The sequence below is a fragment of the Gambusia affinis genome, linkage group LG21, assembly GCF_019740435.1.
Source record: "Gambusia affinis linkage group LG21, SWU_Gaff_1.0, whole genome shotgun sequence".
In the NCBI taxonomy this organism is placed as follows: domain Eukaryota; kingdom Metazoa; phylum Chordata; class Actinopteri; order Cyprinodontiformes; family Poeciliidae; genus Gambusia; species Gambusia affinis.
In genome coordinates, this window is record NC_057888.1 from 2,535,001 (window position 1) to 2,549,772 (window position 14,772).

Genomic DNA, 14,772 nt, shown 5'->3' on the forward strand with positions numbered 1-14,772 from the left:
CATCCATCCATCTGTTCATCCATCCATCCATCCATCCATCCATCTGTTCATCCATCCATTCATCCATCCATCCATCCATTCATCTGTTCATCCATCCATCCATCCATCCATCCATCCATCCATTCATCTGTTCATCCATCCATCCATCCATCCATCTGTTCATCCATCCATCCATCTGTTCATCCATCCATCCATCTGTTCATCCATCCATCCATCTGTTCATCCATCCATCCATCCATTCATCTGTTCATCCATCCATCCATCCATCCATCCATCCATCTGTTCATCCATCCATCCATCTGTTCATCCATTCATCCATCCATCCATCCATCCATCCATCTGTTCATCCATCCATCCATCCATCCATCCATCTGTTCATCCATCCATCCATCCATCCATCCATCCATCCATCCATCCATCTGTTCATCCATCCATCTATTCATCCATCCATCCATCTGTTCATCCATCCATCCATCCATCCATCTATTCATCCATCCATCCATCTGTTCAGTCAAAGTTTTAACATAATTCAGCAGAATTTTAAAGCTTCTGTTGAATAATGTGAACAAAAGTCAAACAGCAGAATTGTTTTAATGTGACCAAAATCCAAAATTGTACCATCATAATTTGGTTAAACTGAAAACAATAGTCATAACATGAACACAAATTAGTTTTTTCCCCAATTGAAATAAAAAAAAGCACAGTATTTACCTCCAAACACGATGTTGCAGACTGTTGGTGTTGCCGTAGTGGGGACTCCTTCCCGCCTGTCGCCTGATTTCAGGATGAATTTCTGCTCCTCATCCTCACTCTGCTCTGCCAAACGAGATAACCGGCAAACTCCTGAGTCACTCAGCTCCAAATGAGGAGTCACAAACTAAACTGATAACGAGTCCAAGGTAATTACTTAGAAATGTAATTATTGATGCTTTGTCTGGGCACTAATTGTGTTTTAGCCTTATTAGAATACTAATGATGCTGCAGTTACACACAAATAATGACAGTCTATCAATCAGGAACACCTGCATGTTGGAAATCAAAAGGTTTAATTACATCCCTGAGTAACAACCTCTCTTAATATCTACAGAGGAAGATGCTTTAATTTTAAACAAATGGAACAATATGAGCCCGGTGTTTCCAGGTAACAGATGTTCAAAACCATCATTTCTCCTGCAGTGATTCGTCCTGAATGTGTGTTGGTGAGGTCGAAATGACCAGACTCGATTTGCGTTGGTCAGTTTGTTTTTGCAGTCTCGCTTTGAACAAAGTCTTCATCAGCGAGACCCGATGTCCTGCTGCTGAGTCAAAGCCGAGTTTAGCTGCAGAAAAAACAAAACGGGAAGGACGAGATCCACTCAGACGGCACCACACTGCTGGAACAACTCAAACACAGGAAGTAGAAAAACCTCTAAAAGTTGATCTAAATGCGTTTCCCCGCTGTTTTCTGAAATACAGAAAACAGCAAGGTTTTATTCTTTCCTCCACAAGGAAAAATTCTAATTTGCTCCAACTTCTAGTTGGTTATGTTTGTTTTATGTCTAGAAAAATTAGGTTCATGAAAAACCTAAATTATTACTTTTCTGATAAACCTTTTTAAAAATAAAACCTTTTGAAATAGTTTTTCTAACTATATAGTTTTTTTACTTTTATTTACAAAATTGTACGAATGTTTGTATCTTGTTCCTTACAGATTAAAATGAGCGTTTTGCTAATTTACCACAACATTGTACATTCAATAATATGCCTGTCCCATTTAAATAAAAGCAGTCCTTATTCATTTTGGACTGTTATATGTAAAAAATTGTAATTAAACTGTTATTTTTGTTGTTCTAAATAAACAGCAAATCATTATAATATTTGTTAGTCAGTTATTCTAACGATTGATCAATTAACCTTACGATAAAAGCCTTTTTACATTAGAAATACATTAAAAGATGCAAATAAAAACTGATAAAATTGATTTTTTAATAAGAAAATCAACATTTTTCTGTCTAAATTGCTATAACACAACATTAGCTATGCTACTTGCAGAGTTTTGGCTAAAACGAATTGATTTTAAAACAAATGCAAAGATCAGTTTTAAGAGTCAGTAAATGGTAATTTTGCGTTACACATTAACACAACTCTTCATCTTGAACATTTTTCTTAAAAAATGATTTTATTTTCACAGGTTGCTTTGGCTTTATTGCTTCAGAATCAGTAGGAAACATCCTTATTTCCCTCTTTTCCTCTGAATGTTTTCGTTATTTCTGAATCCATTTACTGGCCTAAACAGCGGATGTTGTTTCTCTAACTTTGTCAGCCACTTGTTTAGAGAAACGACGTTTCAATTTGTGTTTCACTCAGCTTGTTTTCTGAAATCATAGATCAGCAGCCAATAGTGTAGCGATGATTTCTGACCCGACCTTTCAGGAAGAAGTCGGCGAGGTTTCGCTCGCTGTGATCAGGAGACACTCAGGAAGCGAGTGCTGCTTTCTCTCCACCACCCTGTGAAAGGTCAACGATGTTTCCGTTATTAGGAAATGAAAACATCATTTCTGAATCTACAAGAATGTTTCCTCGTATCTCTGTAATCATTTAGCAAACGTTCAAATTGCTTCTCCTGCTTCTATGAAATTCCACTCAAAATCGTTTCTTTTTTTTTTTTCTGGGGATTTTTTTTATTTTCTTTTTTGCATTTTGCTGGAAACCTTCATAAAAGCACAGAGAGGATATTTAAAGGAGCAGGGAGATTAAATGGATAACTTTATTTCATTGTTCTGCAAGACAAAGATTAACAGCTTGCATGAACTTAATCTCTTCGAAATCTAAATTAAAATCCGTCAGCATGCTTCATTATTCAGAACATATTTTACTGCTAAACCTCTTGAGCTGGAAAAAAATATTCATATAGTTTATAAATTAACTGTTTTTTACTAAATGATCTTCCCAAATAAGTGTATTTAGAAATATTTGCTAACACAACAGGATCTGCAAGAGAGGAGATGGAAACTTATCGATTAATTATTTAATCTAAAGTTAATTGATCTTGTAGATCTTATTGCTAAGTGGCCATTTTCCTACAAAACTTGAGATTTCTATTGCTAAATGTTTTGATTATTTTGTCAGCTGTATTAAATACCGACTGAATAAACAGAAAATGTTGGTTTTCTCACAATTAGACGCATTTATAAAATATAATACAGGATTCTCACAGGTCGCTCAATTGAAAAATAAAGATTCATACAGAAGTTTTGTCTGGTTGAAGGAATGTTAATACATTAACTCACAATATCTCTCGAAAACAACTGTGCTCATTGCCATCATGTTTGGAATATCTGCTTCTTTGTAAAGGTAGAAATTGGGGTCTTTCTAGGCAACAAATAATTTAATTTCAAATTCCTGTAATACAGTGTTTAAATGGCAACAATCTGAGGTTGATATTCAGGCGTCAACAATGAATTCAAGGTTTTATTCTTTGCATTTCTTTGCAGGTTTGCCATGGAAACAGATTCAGAAAGGCATCACATTAAAATAGAAACAGCCTTGGTTTGGAACTTGGCTATTTTGTCTTCAGAAATCATCGTCTATGTATGGGATTCTGATTGAATGACTTTTTTATTCTAAAATGTAGCTGTGAGTGAATCAGTGTTGGAGTTTTCAGCCTCGTTTTTTTTTCAATCTCCACAGAAAAGGTTTTGAGGGCCTTTTAGATATAAACTGTGTTTGTGAGGATTTTAGAGAATCAGGGTATTGGTAACCAACTTCAAAGTTTAAATCCCACTTATCAAAATCAACATTATTGGCCAGGATTTTGTGCATAAATTGCATTTTTCTACCCAGCAGCTTATATACATTAAGTATGAATAGAATTAAAATCAAACATGGAGGGAAAGTCAGTTCTGATAATCAGCAGGATGGATGAGCCACAAACCACACAGTAACTGCGTTTCCATTACAAATGTGTGCAAATCTTTTTCTATCTTCTAGAGTAAAAAAACACAATTTTGCAATTGTAGAGTGTCCATTAAATAAGAAAAATAAATTAAAATCACATGTGAATAAAGTCGTTTACATGATAAGTTATTAAAAATCATGGCAGCGAATGTAAACAGTTATATGTCATATATTACCCTCCTACCACTTCCTGTCATTTTCTTCTGCGTTTCCAGCAGTAGCAACATCCTGCTGTTCGTCATGTGACTCATGTGATACAAAATAAAGTGTTTTCATTGCAGTTTTGCGAAATACAAATATTTTGAGACGGCCAAAAAGCGTAAAAACTTTTTATCAAAAACTTTTAGTTTCCATTAAGCAGATTTATTTTTATAATTTCAATGTGCAAAACTCTGCAGTTAATGGAGCAACACAGACCAGACTCAGTAATTCAAATTCATTTTAACTTAAAGCTACTTTAAGGTAAATTAAATGCTATTGTAACTCCCAGTAATTAAAATTCTACAAAGAGTTACTGTAGTTATTGTAACGGCCGTGCAGAAGATTATCAGTAGCTGTGGGTGAAAGTCTTGTCTTCCTCTTTGCTTTTTGTACATTCAAAATAATTATAATAAAAACTAAAAGCCACACATTCTTGTTTCAAAAGGTACATGCAGGAGGATCTAAGAAGCTACATAAAAGAAAACACAACAATGCTGTTTTGTTCCAGTTTAAAAGACGTACGTCCCAATATGATCGGGATAAAGAAACCAGCAGATGTTTTGAGTTTGTGAAGTGGTTCGCTCTCCCAGCAGCAAAAAGCCTGAGCAGCTTTAGCAGCTGTTTTGCTTTGATGCATTTATTCTCTTCTCCCGTCTTTGATGATCTGAGTTGTTTCTGAGCAGCAACACGAGTGTCTTGCAGAGTGGAGGGAGAGCGCTCTGAAACAGGAGCACCGCCAGCTGCTGCAGGCCTGACCAGTCAGAAAAATCACATCACAAATGGATCTTCAGCTGGAAGTCATGAACAATATGATCTGGTATTCAGTCAGACGTGGTGGGAACCCCCGATCTAAACGTCAGAGTTAAGGTTTATCTGATGGATTTAGCATTCTGTAGGTCCAGCAGTACCAGCAGCACACAGTTACACAAAAATGTGTGCTGCATGTCTCCATGGTAACACCTTCACCTTAACAGGAAGATATGATTGATTATGGCAGCGACTTATCGTATTCAGGCATCTAGACGCGCTGAAGACTCAACATTAGAAAGAGAATTTAAATTACTTTGAATGTATTAAGGTTGTTGCTGCCAGACAGCGTCGTCTGAGTGTTTTACAAACTTCCCATCAAACTTTCTGTTCCCACTTCTCCTCTTACTTCTGGTGTTCCTCAGGGCTCAGTCCTCGGGCCGCTTCTTTTTATTAATTATCGCCTCCATCTTGGTTTCATCTTTTGCCATTTTTGACATCCTGCTCTAAATAACTCTGCAAACAAGAGTCAACAAAGAAGAACTTAAAGACAATGGTGTTTGGGTTTTTTAAATCTAGATTTTTGAACGACACCTAGCTAACCAAATCCATGGGGATATTTTATAATCTCCAGCTATTTGCAAATAAATTTTCCAAATACTTATCTTTAAATACATAGATCTGGGAACTTTGTAGTTCACAGCCACCTTGGTAGGTACCGTAATTAACTGTCATGGCAGTTGCTATGACAACAATAAATAAGCCACAGGCTTAGAGCTAGCTCTCGGCTCATTCTTATTAACTTATGAACAATATAAGTACGTTACAACTAGTACTCAGTTACAGTATTTGAGTTCTCTACCCACCTCTGGGTAATACTGAGATATTTGCTGTAGCACTTACTAGCAAAATTAGCTTAGCTAATGTAGCTTTTATGTGCTAGCTAAGACAGACCTATAGCCTACCTGTTTGTTACTACATGTACTCTGCCAGTCACCAGAACCTTGTTGTTCACCTGAAGAGTTTGTACATCCTTCATAAATCCGTTTAAATACTGATCGTTTGCATCCAGGGATTTCTGTGAAGCTCCTCCATGGTATAAACTCTCTTCATGTTCATTAAATAGTGAACTATGTCACAGCAGGAGATCAGATTGCCCACATCATCTGACATGTTTCCATTCTCTGTCTCATGCGGGTCGATACCAGCAGCAGCCATTTTGTTGATATATTTTTTCTTGTACATTGGTTAAGATGTTTCTTTTTGCTGGTCTTGAAGCCATGGTTCATCTATACTTTCCACTCACCTTGCCTACCAAGGTGGCACAAATCTCTTCTGATTTAGACTTGTAGGAACTATGTATAGTTTTCTACACATAGAAAACTACTTTGATTGTTTCGTTGTTGCCAGCTATGTTTAGCAGCACTTGCTAATATTGTTTCTCTCTTGCATTTTATGCACACAAGCATTATGCAAATAGAGGTTATGAGATATTATGTGTTACAAGTTTAATTTGAAAAGAAGTGGAAGAAAAAAATATTTACTACAGACTTTATGTGTAAGACATTCATGTTGGATTTTGAAGTACTTTTTTGGGCATCTATTCCCTCATTTCCTTTTTTTTTTTTTTTTTTTTTTTACTTTTTAAAATATAATCAACAATGTGGAATTTTGCTATTTGCTTTTGTATTTTTGTGACCAAACAATCATTTTCCTATTTATTTGCGTCAAGATAAACAAAAACTGTTTCAGGCATTTTAAGCAAGTAAAATAAACTCGAGATATTTTTCAAAACTCACAAAGAAAGAAAACATCCAGTTTATTATTTGTTCCCTTGTGTAAAATGAGTAACACAGAAACAGGCACATTTTTTGGGAGCTAAATATATTAGGGAACATCTGGTGAATCACAGAAATCTGATTTAGGCAGAAAATAAATGAGATGCCCAGAAGATGAAAAACAAGCTGACATGTCATCAGTGTGCGTCATTGTTCGGTGAAGATGTAAAAAAACAAGTTTTTTAAAAAAAATTAAGAAAAATATATTAAGTTGGAGACAGACAGTTGTGGCTTGGAAAGCAATCAGTTCATTTTCTGCCAAATTTTTATTCAGAACTAAAAAAATTGTGATATAAAATATATCTCAAAATGTTTCTTTTATTAATTTGACTATAGTAAAATATAGCTTCATATTAAAACTTTTTAATGTTAACTTAGACATTTGACTATCAATTTAAAGTTATTTAAATTTTTAATTTAAAGAAAAAACCTCCTCATGGTTTCAATTTACATTTTTTGAAACTTATTTGGTAAATTTTAGTATTAAAACCTGTTGGCATGACTTTCTAATTTTCTCTGGAACTTTTTAAGGTGGTTTAATTCTGTATTGCACAAAGTCTGACATTTTCCAGGCACAAAAGTCTAGCGTGATCCGGCAGGTTGTTAGTAAAAACACCTCGTCTTTCCAGGAGACTCGTTGCTTTTTCACTGCAGTCTGACAGGTTTTTAATCGCTCCTCCGGTCTATATCCCTGGAGAACATTCAACAGATTTATTCAATGTTTTCATCCACACACACACACTCATAACACGGCTCTCTGTAGAGCAGATCTTCAATACAAACAGCAGTAAACATAATGAGATCTGATGGAGTTCATGCGCTGTGAGCTAGCTGTCACAGCCTTTGTGGTGAGGAGAGGACAGCTGTAGGGAAATAAAGCTCCAAAATGATCAATATTTCATGTTTTTTATTTTATTCTTGTAAAGGAGCTCGGTAAATGGAGTAACCTGTGATCCCTTTGCTACCTTCCAGGTAACTCAGTTTCACAAGAGTCAGTTTTTACTGATGTTCTCCAGACAAAATGGCTGCCTGGAGAAATTATAGTTATTGGGATTTTCAGCATTTAGAATAAAATAAAGGGATTTGTGTTGATCTCAGTTCTTGATTCTTCCTCCAACAAAGCATATGTGGGGTCAGACACTAATGCGGGACAAGATGACCTGGCTAGCGAATTGTTTCCGCCAAAATTCATCTCTGATGTGTCAGGTTGTGGAAACCACTCACAAACGCTTAATTTGTGAATTGTTCACAGTGTAACAAGTGGAAGAGGAAGTGTTTCCCCACAGAGAAGGACGTAGTTCTCATTATCAATCAATCAATCAATCAATCAAACTTTATTTGTATAGCACATTTCAGCAGCAAGGCATTTCAAAGTGCTTTACATCAAATCAAACACAAAATACAATGCAACATAGAATCAACAATAAAAACACAACATCAATACATTTGCAATTGATTACGTTTCGAATACAACTCTAAACAAGTGGGTTTTTAGTTGAGATTTAAAGGAAGTCAGTGTTTCAGCTGTTTTACAGTTTTCTGGAAGTTTGTTCCAGATTTTTGGTGCATAGATGCTAAATGCCGCTTCTCCTCGTTTGGTTCTGGTTCTGGGGATGCAGAGCAGACCAGAACCAGAAGACCTGAGAGGTCTGGAAGGTTGATACAACAGCAGCAGATCTTTAATGTATTGTGGTGATAAAACATTCAGTGATTTATAAACTAACAACAGTATTTTAAAGTCTATTCTTTGAGCTACAGGGAGCCAGTGGAGAGACTTTAAAACTGGTGTTATGTGCTCTATCTTCCTGGTTTTAGTGAGAACACGAGCAGCAGCATTCTGGATCAGCTGCAGCTGTTTAATTGATTTGTTGGACAGACCTGTGAAGACGCCGTTACAATAATCAATACGACTGAAGATAAACGCATGGATGAGTTTCTCTAGATCTGGCTGAGACATTAGTCCTTTAATCCTGGAAATGTTCTTCAGGTGATAGAAAGCTCTTTATAGCTCTTTATACCTGAATAAGGCCAATTTTATGATGTTATAAATAAAGAAAAATGCTATTTTGTTGTTACGTTGACCACTCTGTTGAGGGTAAACAGACCCTTGAAATTGAACAAGTTGCTAACCACTTAGCATTAGCTGCTAATAATCTAGTAGCAGCTGAAATAGAAAGCTGTACAGCTGTATTTATTAATAGGTTCTCTTTGTTGCTTTGAAATCTATTCGATATGAATCTGAAATAATTCCACAGATCGGATTTTTTATGGTGAAAAGGTTGGATTTGGGTCGGATTTATCTGCTGTGAAACAACATTAGTTTAGACTTTTCACTGCAAAACAGAAAGTCTTACCAAGTATTTATTTTATCTGGTTTCTAGTGCAAATGTCTTGGTACACTTGAAATAAGACAAAACTTACTTACATATTGTTTTCAAGCAAGATGTCAACACTTATTTTAAGTCAAATATTCCTTAATATCCTTAATATTTCATTGGCAGATTATTTCACTTATAAAACGGTAAAAAATTGAAATAATCTGCGAATGAAACTAGAACATTTTCATCAATATTAAGGAATTACTGACTTAAAAAAAGCTCCTATATTGCTGAAAACGTATTTGTAAGTTAGTTTTGTCTTGTTTCAAGTGTACTAAGTAATTTGCATTGGCCATACAGTAATCCATGTTAGTGTCTATTTTTTATAAGATTAAATTAATAATTCAATTGTATTCAGAGAACATAACCCAAGTTTATTCCTCCTGTTAGAACCATTTACATAATAAATATAAGTGATATAGTAAAAGCAGTGTTGGTTTCTGCTCACCACTAATTCAAAATAAGAACAAGCTTCTGCTATAACAATCATTCAGCAGATGAATGGTTATTATTTATTCATTCGTAAATTAAATTAAATAACAGTTTCACTCTCTGCAGTCCTGAAAAGTTTCAAACATTGCAACAAATTCGTTTCAGTGACAAAACCTTGAGTAATGCGTCAGCCTAAACTTTGCTCCTCCTACACCTCCCACTTTATCTGTGAGGGTGGGATGGGCTGAGGGCGTGTGTGTGTGTGTGTGTGTGTGTGTGTGTGTGTGTGTGTGTGCGTGTGTGCGCGTGTGCGTGTGTGTGTGTGTGTGTGTGTAGTACATAAGCAGAGGGAGAGAAAGTGAGACCAGGATAAGACCACAGTGGCTGAGAAGTGATGATCGGTCACACAGCAAGCCGCTGCGCTCTGCCGCTCTGGATCCAGCTGATTATTTTTCATCCTTTCACCGTTTCTCCTCCACTTTTCTTCCTCACGTTGTTTCACTGAAACCAGAGCAACAGGATTGTTTTTGGTGCTTGAGGAGGAGCTGAAAGATAAAAATGGGAAAAAGAGACAGCTGAGACTTCAGGACTTGCTGTAACAAAGAGAAGAAGTGAAGATGAACTCCACGGCTGAGCAAGGCTTGATTCCATGCTACCTGAACCGGAGCCTGTGCCCGGGAACTCTGCCAGAGAAAGACGTTTCTGGAGACGAGAAGGATTCCTCTACTGGCTGCTACGAGCAGCTGCTGATTTCCACCGAGGTCTTCCTCACTTTGGGCATCATCAGCCTGCTGGAGAACATCCTGGTGGTCGCTGCCATCATCAAGAACAAGAACCTCCATTCCCCGATGTACTTCTTCATCTGCAGCCTGGCGGTCGCTGACATGCTGGTCAGTGTTTCCAACGCCTCGGAGACGATCGTCATAGCGTTGATCAACGGCGGCAGCCTCACCATCCCTGTCACGTTCATCAAAAGCATGGACAACGTGTTCGACTCCATGATCTGCAGCTCTCTGCTCGCCTCCATCTGCAGCTTGCTCGCCATCGCCATCGACCGCTACATCACCATTTTCTACGCCCTGCGGTACCACAACATCGTCACCATCCGGCGGGCGTTGCTGGTCATCGCTAGCATCTGGACGTGCTGCACCGTCTCTGGCATCCTGTTCATCATCTACTCGGAGAGCACCACGGTGCTCATCTGCCTCATCACCATGTTCTTCACCATGCTGGTCCTCATGGCGTCGCTCTACGTTCACATGTTCCTGCTGGCGCGCCTGCACATGAAGCGGATCGCCGCCCTGCCGGGCAACGCGCCCATCCAGCAGCGCGCCAACATGAAGGGCGCCATCACCCTCACCATCCTGCTGGGGGTGTTTGTGGTGTGCTGGGCGCCTTTCTTTCTGCACCTCATCCTGATGATCACCTGCCCCAGGAATCCCTACTGCACCTGCTTCATGTCGCACTTCAACATGTACCTCATCCTCATCATGTGCAACTCCGTCATTGACCCCATCATCTACGCCTTCCGCAGCCAGGAGATGAGAAAGACCTTTAAGGAGATCTTCTGCTGCTCACAGGCTCTCTGGTGTATTAGCTTTCTGTGAGACACTCCAGGTATTTCATCTGTAATCAGTGTGCAGTGCAAAGCTCCAGGTCTGCAGAATAAGTGGGGTTGATTAGACGGTTGGCTAACACTCAGCATTTGTCTGCAGTCCACAATATTGTGATTCAAAACGGATGAAAAGCCTGAAATGTCAGTTTTGCAGCTGCACAGATTGAAAATGCTTTAGCATATGAAATATTTAAAGCACATCAGACAGCTAAGAATGAGATAAGAGACTAACTTTGTTACAACTGAGATTACTTTATGTCTCCATTGGTTTCTTGAACATGGAAGCATTGGGGTTGGACTTTATAGCATCGCCTTATGAGGTGATAATAACATTACTCTTAACTGTAATCATAACAAAAAGGCAATCATAACATTGACCTTTAAGGTGGTAATACCTTATAAGGCAACCACAGTATTGCATTATAAAGCGGTCATTACGTTATAATTATAACTTACCCTTATAAGGTAATCCTGCAATCACAACTTTGTCTTGTAAGGCGAGTTTTTCTCTTTAAATTAATCACACCATTGATTTCTGAGGGAACCATAACATTGCCTTATGATGTAATCAAGGATAAAAATAATGCCTTAAAAGGTAATCATACTATTGTTTACTGAGGCAACCATAGCATTGCCATAAAAGGATGTTATGGCAATGTTATGCCATAACACCTTATGAACCCTATGCTTCATAAGGTTATCATAGCATTACTGTATATAGCTGTCAAAGACCTTTTTAGGCGATGATAACATTAATGTATATGTCAGTCATGAGGCTAAAGAAAGAAAGAGGATTGTAATTCTGTTTACCAAAGGTGTGAATCTGTGTGATGACGTCTTGCTGCTTTCCAGATGTTTTTGAATGAATTTTAAACTCTATGGCGTTATTCATGAAGTTCATCTTAGAGCTAAACCAACATGGAAGCTAATTCTGAAGCGCTAAAGCTAAAAACAATAAAATACTGCAGAATTACACTATGCTATATTTAGCTTTTCATCACCAAGTCGACCAATCACGGATCGCCACATTGTTAGCCAGTAGTGTCCCTTCATCGTCGACCAATTACGCCCTCTCCTGTACTCACTTTTATTTTATTTTTCCATTTTTGGTCAGTTGTATTCAACTGAAAGTTTACAAAACAGCCAAGTAAATTAGTGCTTTAGAACTTAGTTCAGTTAGAGGAAGCTAGGTGTGCTAAATGTTTGCAAGTTTAGCAAAGGCGCTAAACGAAACATTAGCTCTACTATTAATGTTTTGTGCTAATGTGCTAACTAGCACATTAGCTAATTAGCCAGGTTAGTGGAAGTGTACCCACAGCTTTGATTTTGAAGAATTGTTTAATTCAAATCCTTAGGCAGGAATGTTATGTCATTAAGTTAAAATTTGTCAAAGAAAATTCAACATTGCACAATATTGAGCCAAAAAAATAATCTGAAATATTTAATAGCACCATTCACAGGTTCATACAGGGTAAAATAAAAATCTGCTTGTTTCTCATCTATGCTCTTGTAAGTTTGTGTAAGTATCTGTGTAAATTTGCACATTTGTGTTATTCACACTGGCACTTTAAGCATGTGGTTATAAATAAGTCTATTTTTCAATGTGTTTATGTGAAAGAGAGGAATGTAATTAATGTAGGTTTTCTCTGTGTGTGACCTGCTGCTTTTTTAAATCTTTGCCTTAATGGTGTTGCACTGTGATATAAAACTGAACCGTATTTTGTATGAAAGTGTCTCAGAAAAAAAAGATTATGTACAGTTTTGGTGTTTTAAGTGTTGCCTTTTTAACGTAGACCTCTGTAAACTTGACTTGCTTTTGAACGCTCACAAGACGCACAAGAGAACAGATGTAAACAGGGTGTCTTATCAGCTCCATTTTTGTGACTCATGCAACTGAAAAACATGTTTTGTATTTTTTTTTCCCATCAGTGCGTACTGTGAATCACTGCTGCTGTGACTTGAATAAATCATAATGCAACCTGAGCCGCAGACCTGTATGTAACTTTACTCTGATTTTGCACAAAACTGAGATAAAAGTCAAGGTTTCCTTCAGTTTGGGTGGAAATCCAACCTTCAGATCTCAAACCATTAAATTATGGCTTCCAGAAATCCCTCTAGGTGATGAAGAATCACTTCTTCTTCAGGAGGATTTTATATATTGCAGCTATTCAATCTGATAAAGCCAATTAATTTGGCTCTCAGTAAAACCTACGTGTTTTTCTTTACAGCCTTGAATGGCACCTGCAAAACCTTCAGTGATGCTTTTAAAAGCAGTGGCAGAAGCAAGAAATTGAATTCTTTCCAATGTGAAAACAATTTCTCATTAGTTTTGGTTGATAGGAAATTAAAAATGTAACATTTTTCTTAGTAGATCAAGAAAAAGCCAGAACTGGAAATGGTTAATAGAACAAAGTCGGGAAAACTGACTTTGTTATATTTCTATTTCAGCAATAACATAGATGCTAACTAACTAGCAAGGGTATTTTTACAGCTAGTCAGCAGTACATAGTACAGATGTCTGTGTATGACTCAAACTTATGCCTGACAGAAAAGGTATGTGACGGAAAAAACATAGATTACGCATGATTAGACAATTCTCGCAAAAATTTAATACCTGTGATTATCGTATTTAAGGCCAAACTACTTTTTTTTACCTGGATTTAAGACATTGTAAGGCCTTAATTTTTGATACTTGAATTTAAGGCTTTTGTAAGGTGCTATTGCAGGAGAGGCTGCAAACGACAGCTTTAGCTCTTCTTCCTCATCCCTGTGGTCCTACTGCCATCTGCAGATAAACAACCAATCAGAGCCAGGATGTCTGTCACTGCTCTAGCTGCCAGCACAGCCTGTCATAAATGCTAGGTCCTATTAGCATGTAGACCAGTGACCACAAAGAAAGAGTTTGAGCCGTTTCTCTGACACAATCACATTTAACAGTGAGTACGTGAGGATGATTGGCAGCACTAAGACCCGCCTCCTGGCTCTGATTGGTTGCTTTTGGTGCTTTTCTCCAGATGACAATAATAGCTCAGGGAAGAGGTGGAGGACATCGATCTTTTCACAGGTTAACTGTCTCACAACAAACTGTCACAACATGGTGACAGTTTTAAGAAATATGTTAAAAACATTATTTTATTCTGATTGTTTTGACTACAACTATAAAGTTTATTTTGTGTGAGATTCATCTGACTAATTTATTTTGATGTATTTTATGTTGAAAATATTTTTGTTATAAGAGTGTTTCATTTATCAAAATATTTTTATATCTTGTAAATTCCTCCTTCATTTTGATTTTATGTTTAAATCCCCACAGTAATCTACTATATGGGGGATTTGGAGCAGGAGAGCTTTTATCCGTACTAATGTATTTTAATAGCGGGATGAGCAGTCCGTAAGCTTTTACTTGTGGGAGGTGTTTTCTCTTTTCTTTGTTAGCTAAGCTGTTTGCTTTGGAGGGTCTCTGCTGGGGCAGAACAAAAGAAATCCATCAGGAAGACTCCTGGAACATTAGCTGAAAGAAAATACAAAACTTTGCCCTCTTAGACTGAAAAACATTTCATGGAGGGCAGAAGCCTAAAAGCACCTCAAGGGGGATCAACAAAACCCTAAGCCTCCACTGCAACAG

At 37.4% G+C, this 14,772-nt stretch overlaps 1 protein-coding gene across 1 annotated transcript; it reads left to right on the forward strand.

Moving 5' to 3' along the window:
- The first annotated feature begins 9,868 nt into the window (after positions 1–9,868).
- Positions 9,869–13,124, forward strand: mc4r (melanocortin 4 receptor). The gene has a single exon (XM_044105226.1). The coding sequence runs from the start codon at positions 10,150–10,152 to the stop codon at positions 11,137–11,139; it is 990 nt and encodes a 329-aa protein (XP_043961161.1). The 5' UTR covers positions 9,869–10,149; the 3' UTR covers positions 11,140–13,124.
- Positions 13,125–14,772: the final 1,648 nt, after the last annotated feature.

Bases quoted from the DNA above. Each gene is read 5' to 3' on its own strand.
- mc4r (XM_044105226.1), top strand. From the start codon at position 10,150: ATGAACTCCACGGCTGAGCAAGGCTTGATTCCATGCTACCTGAACCGG.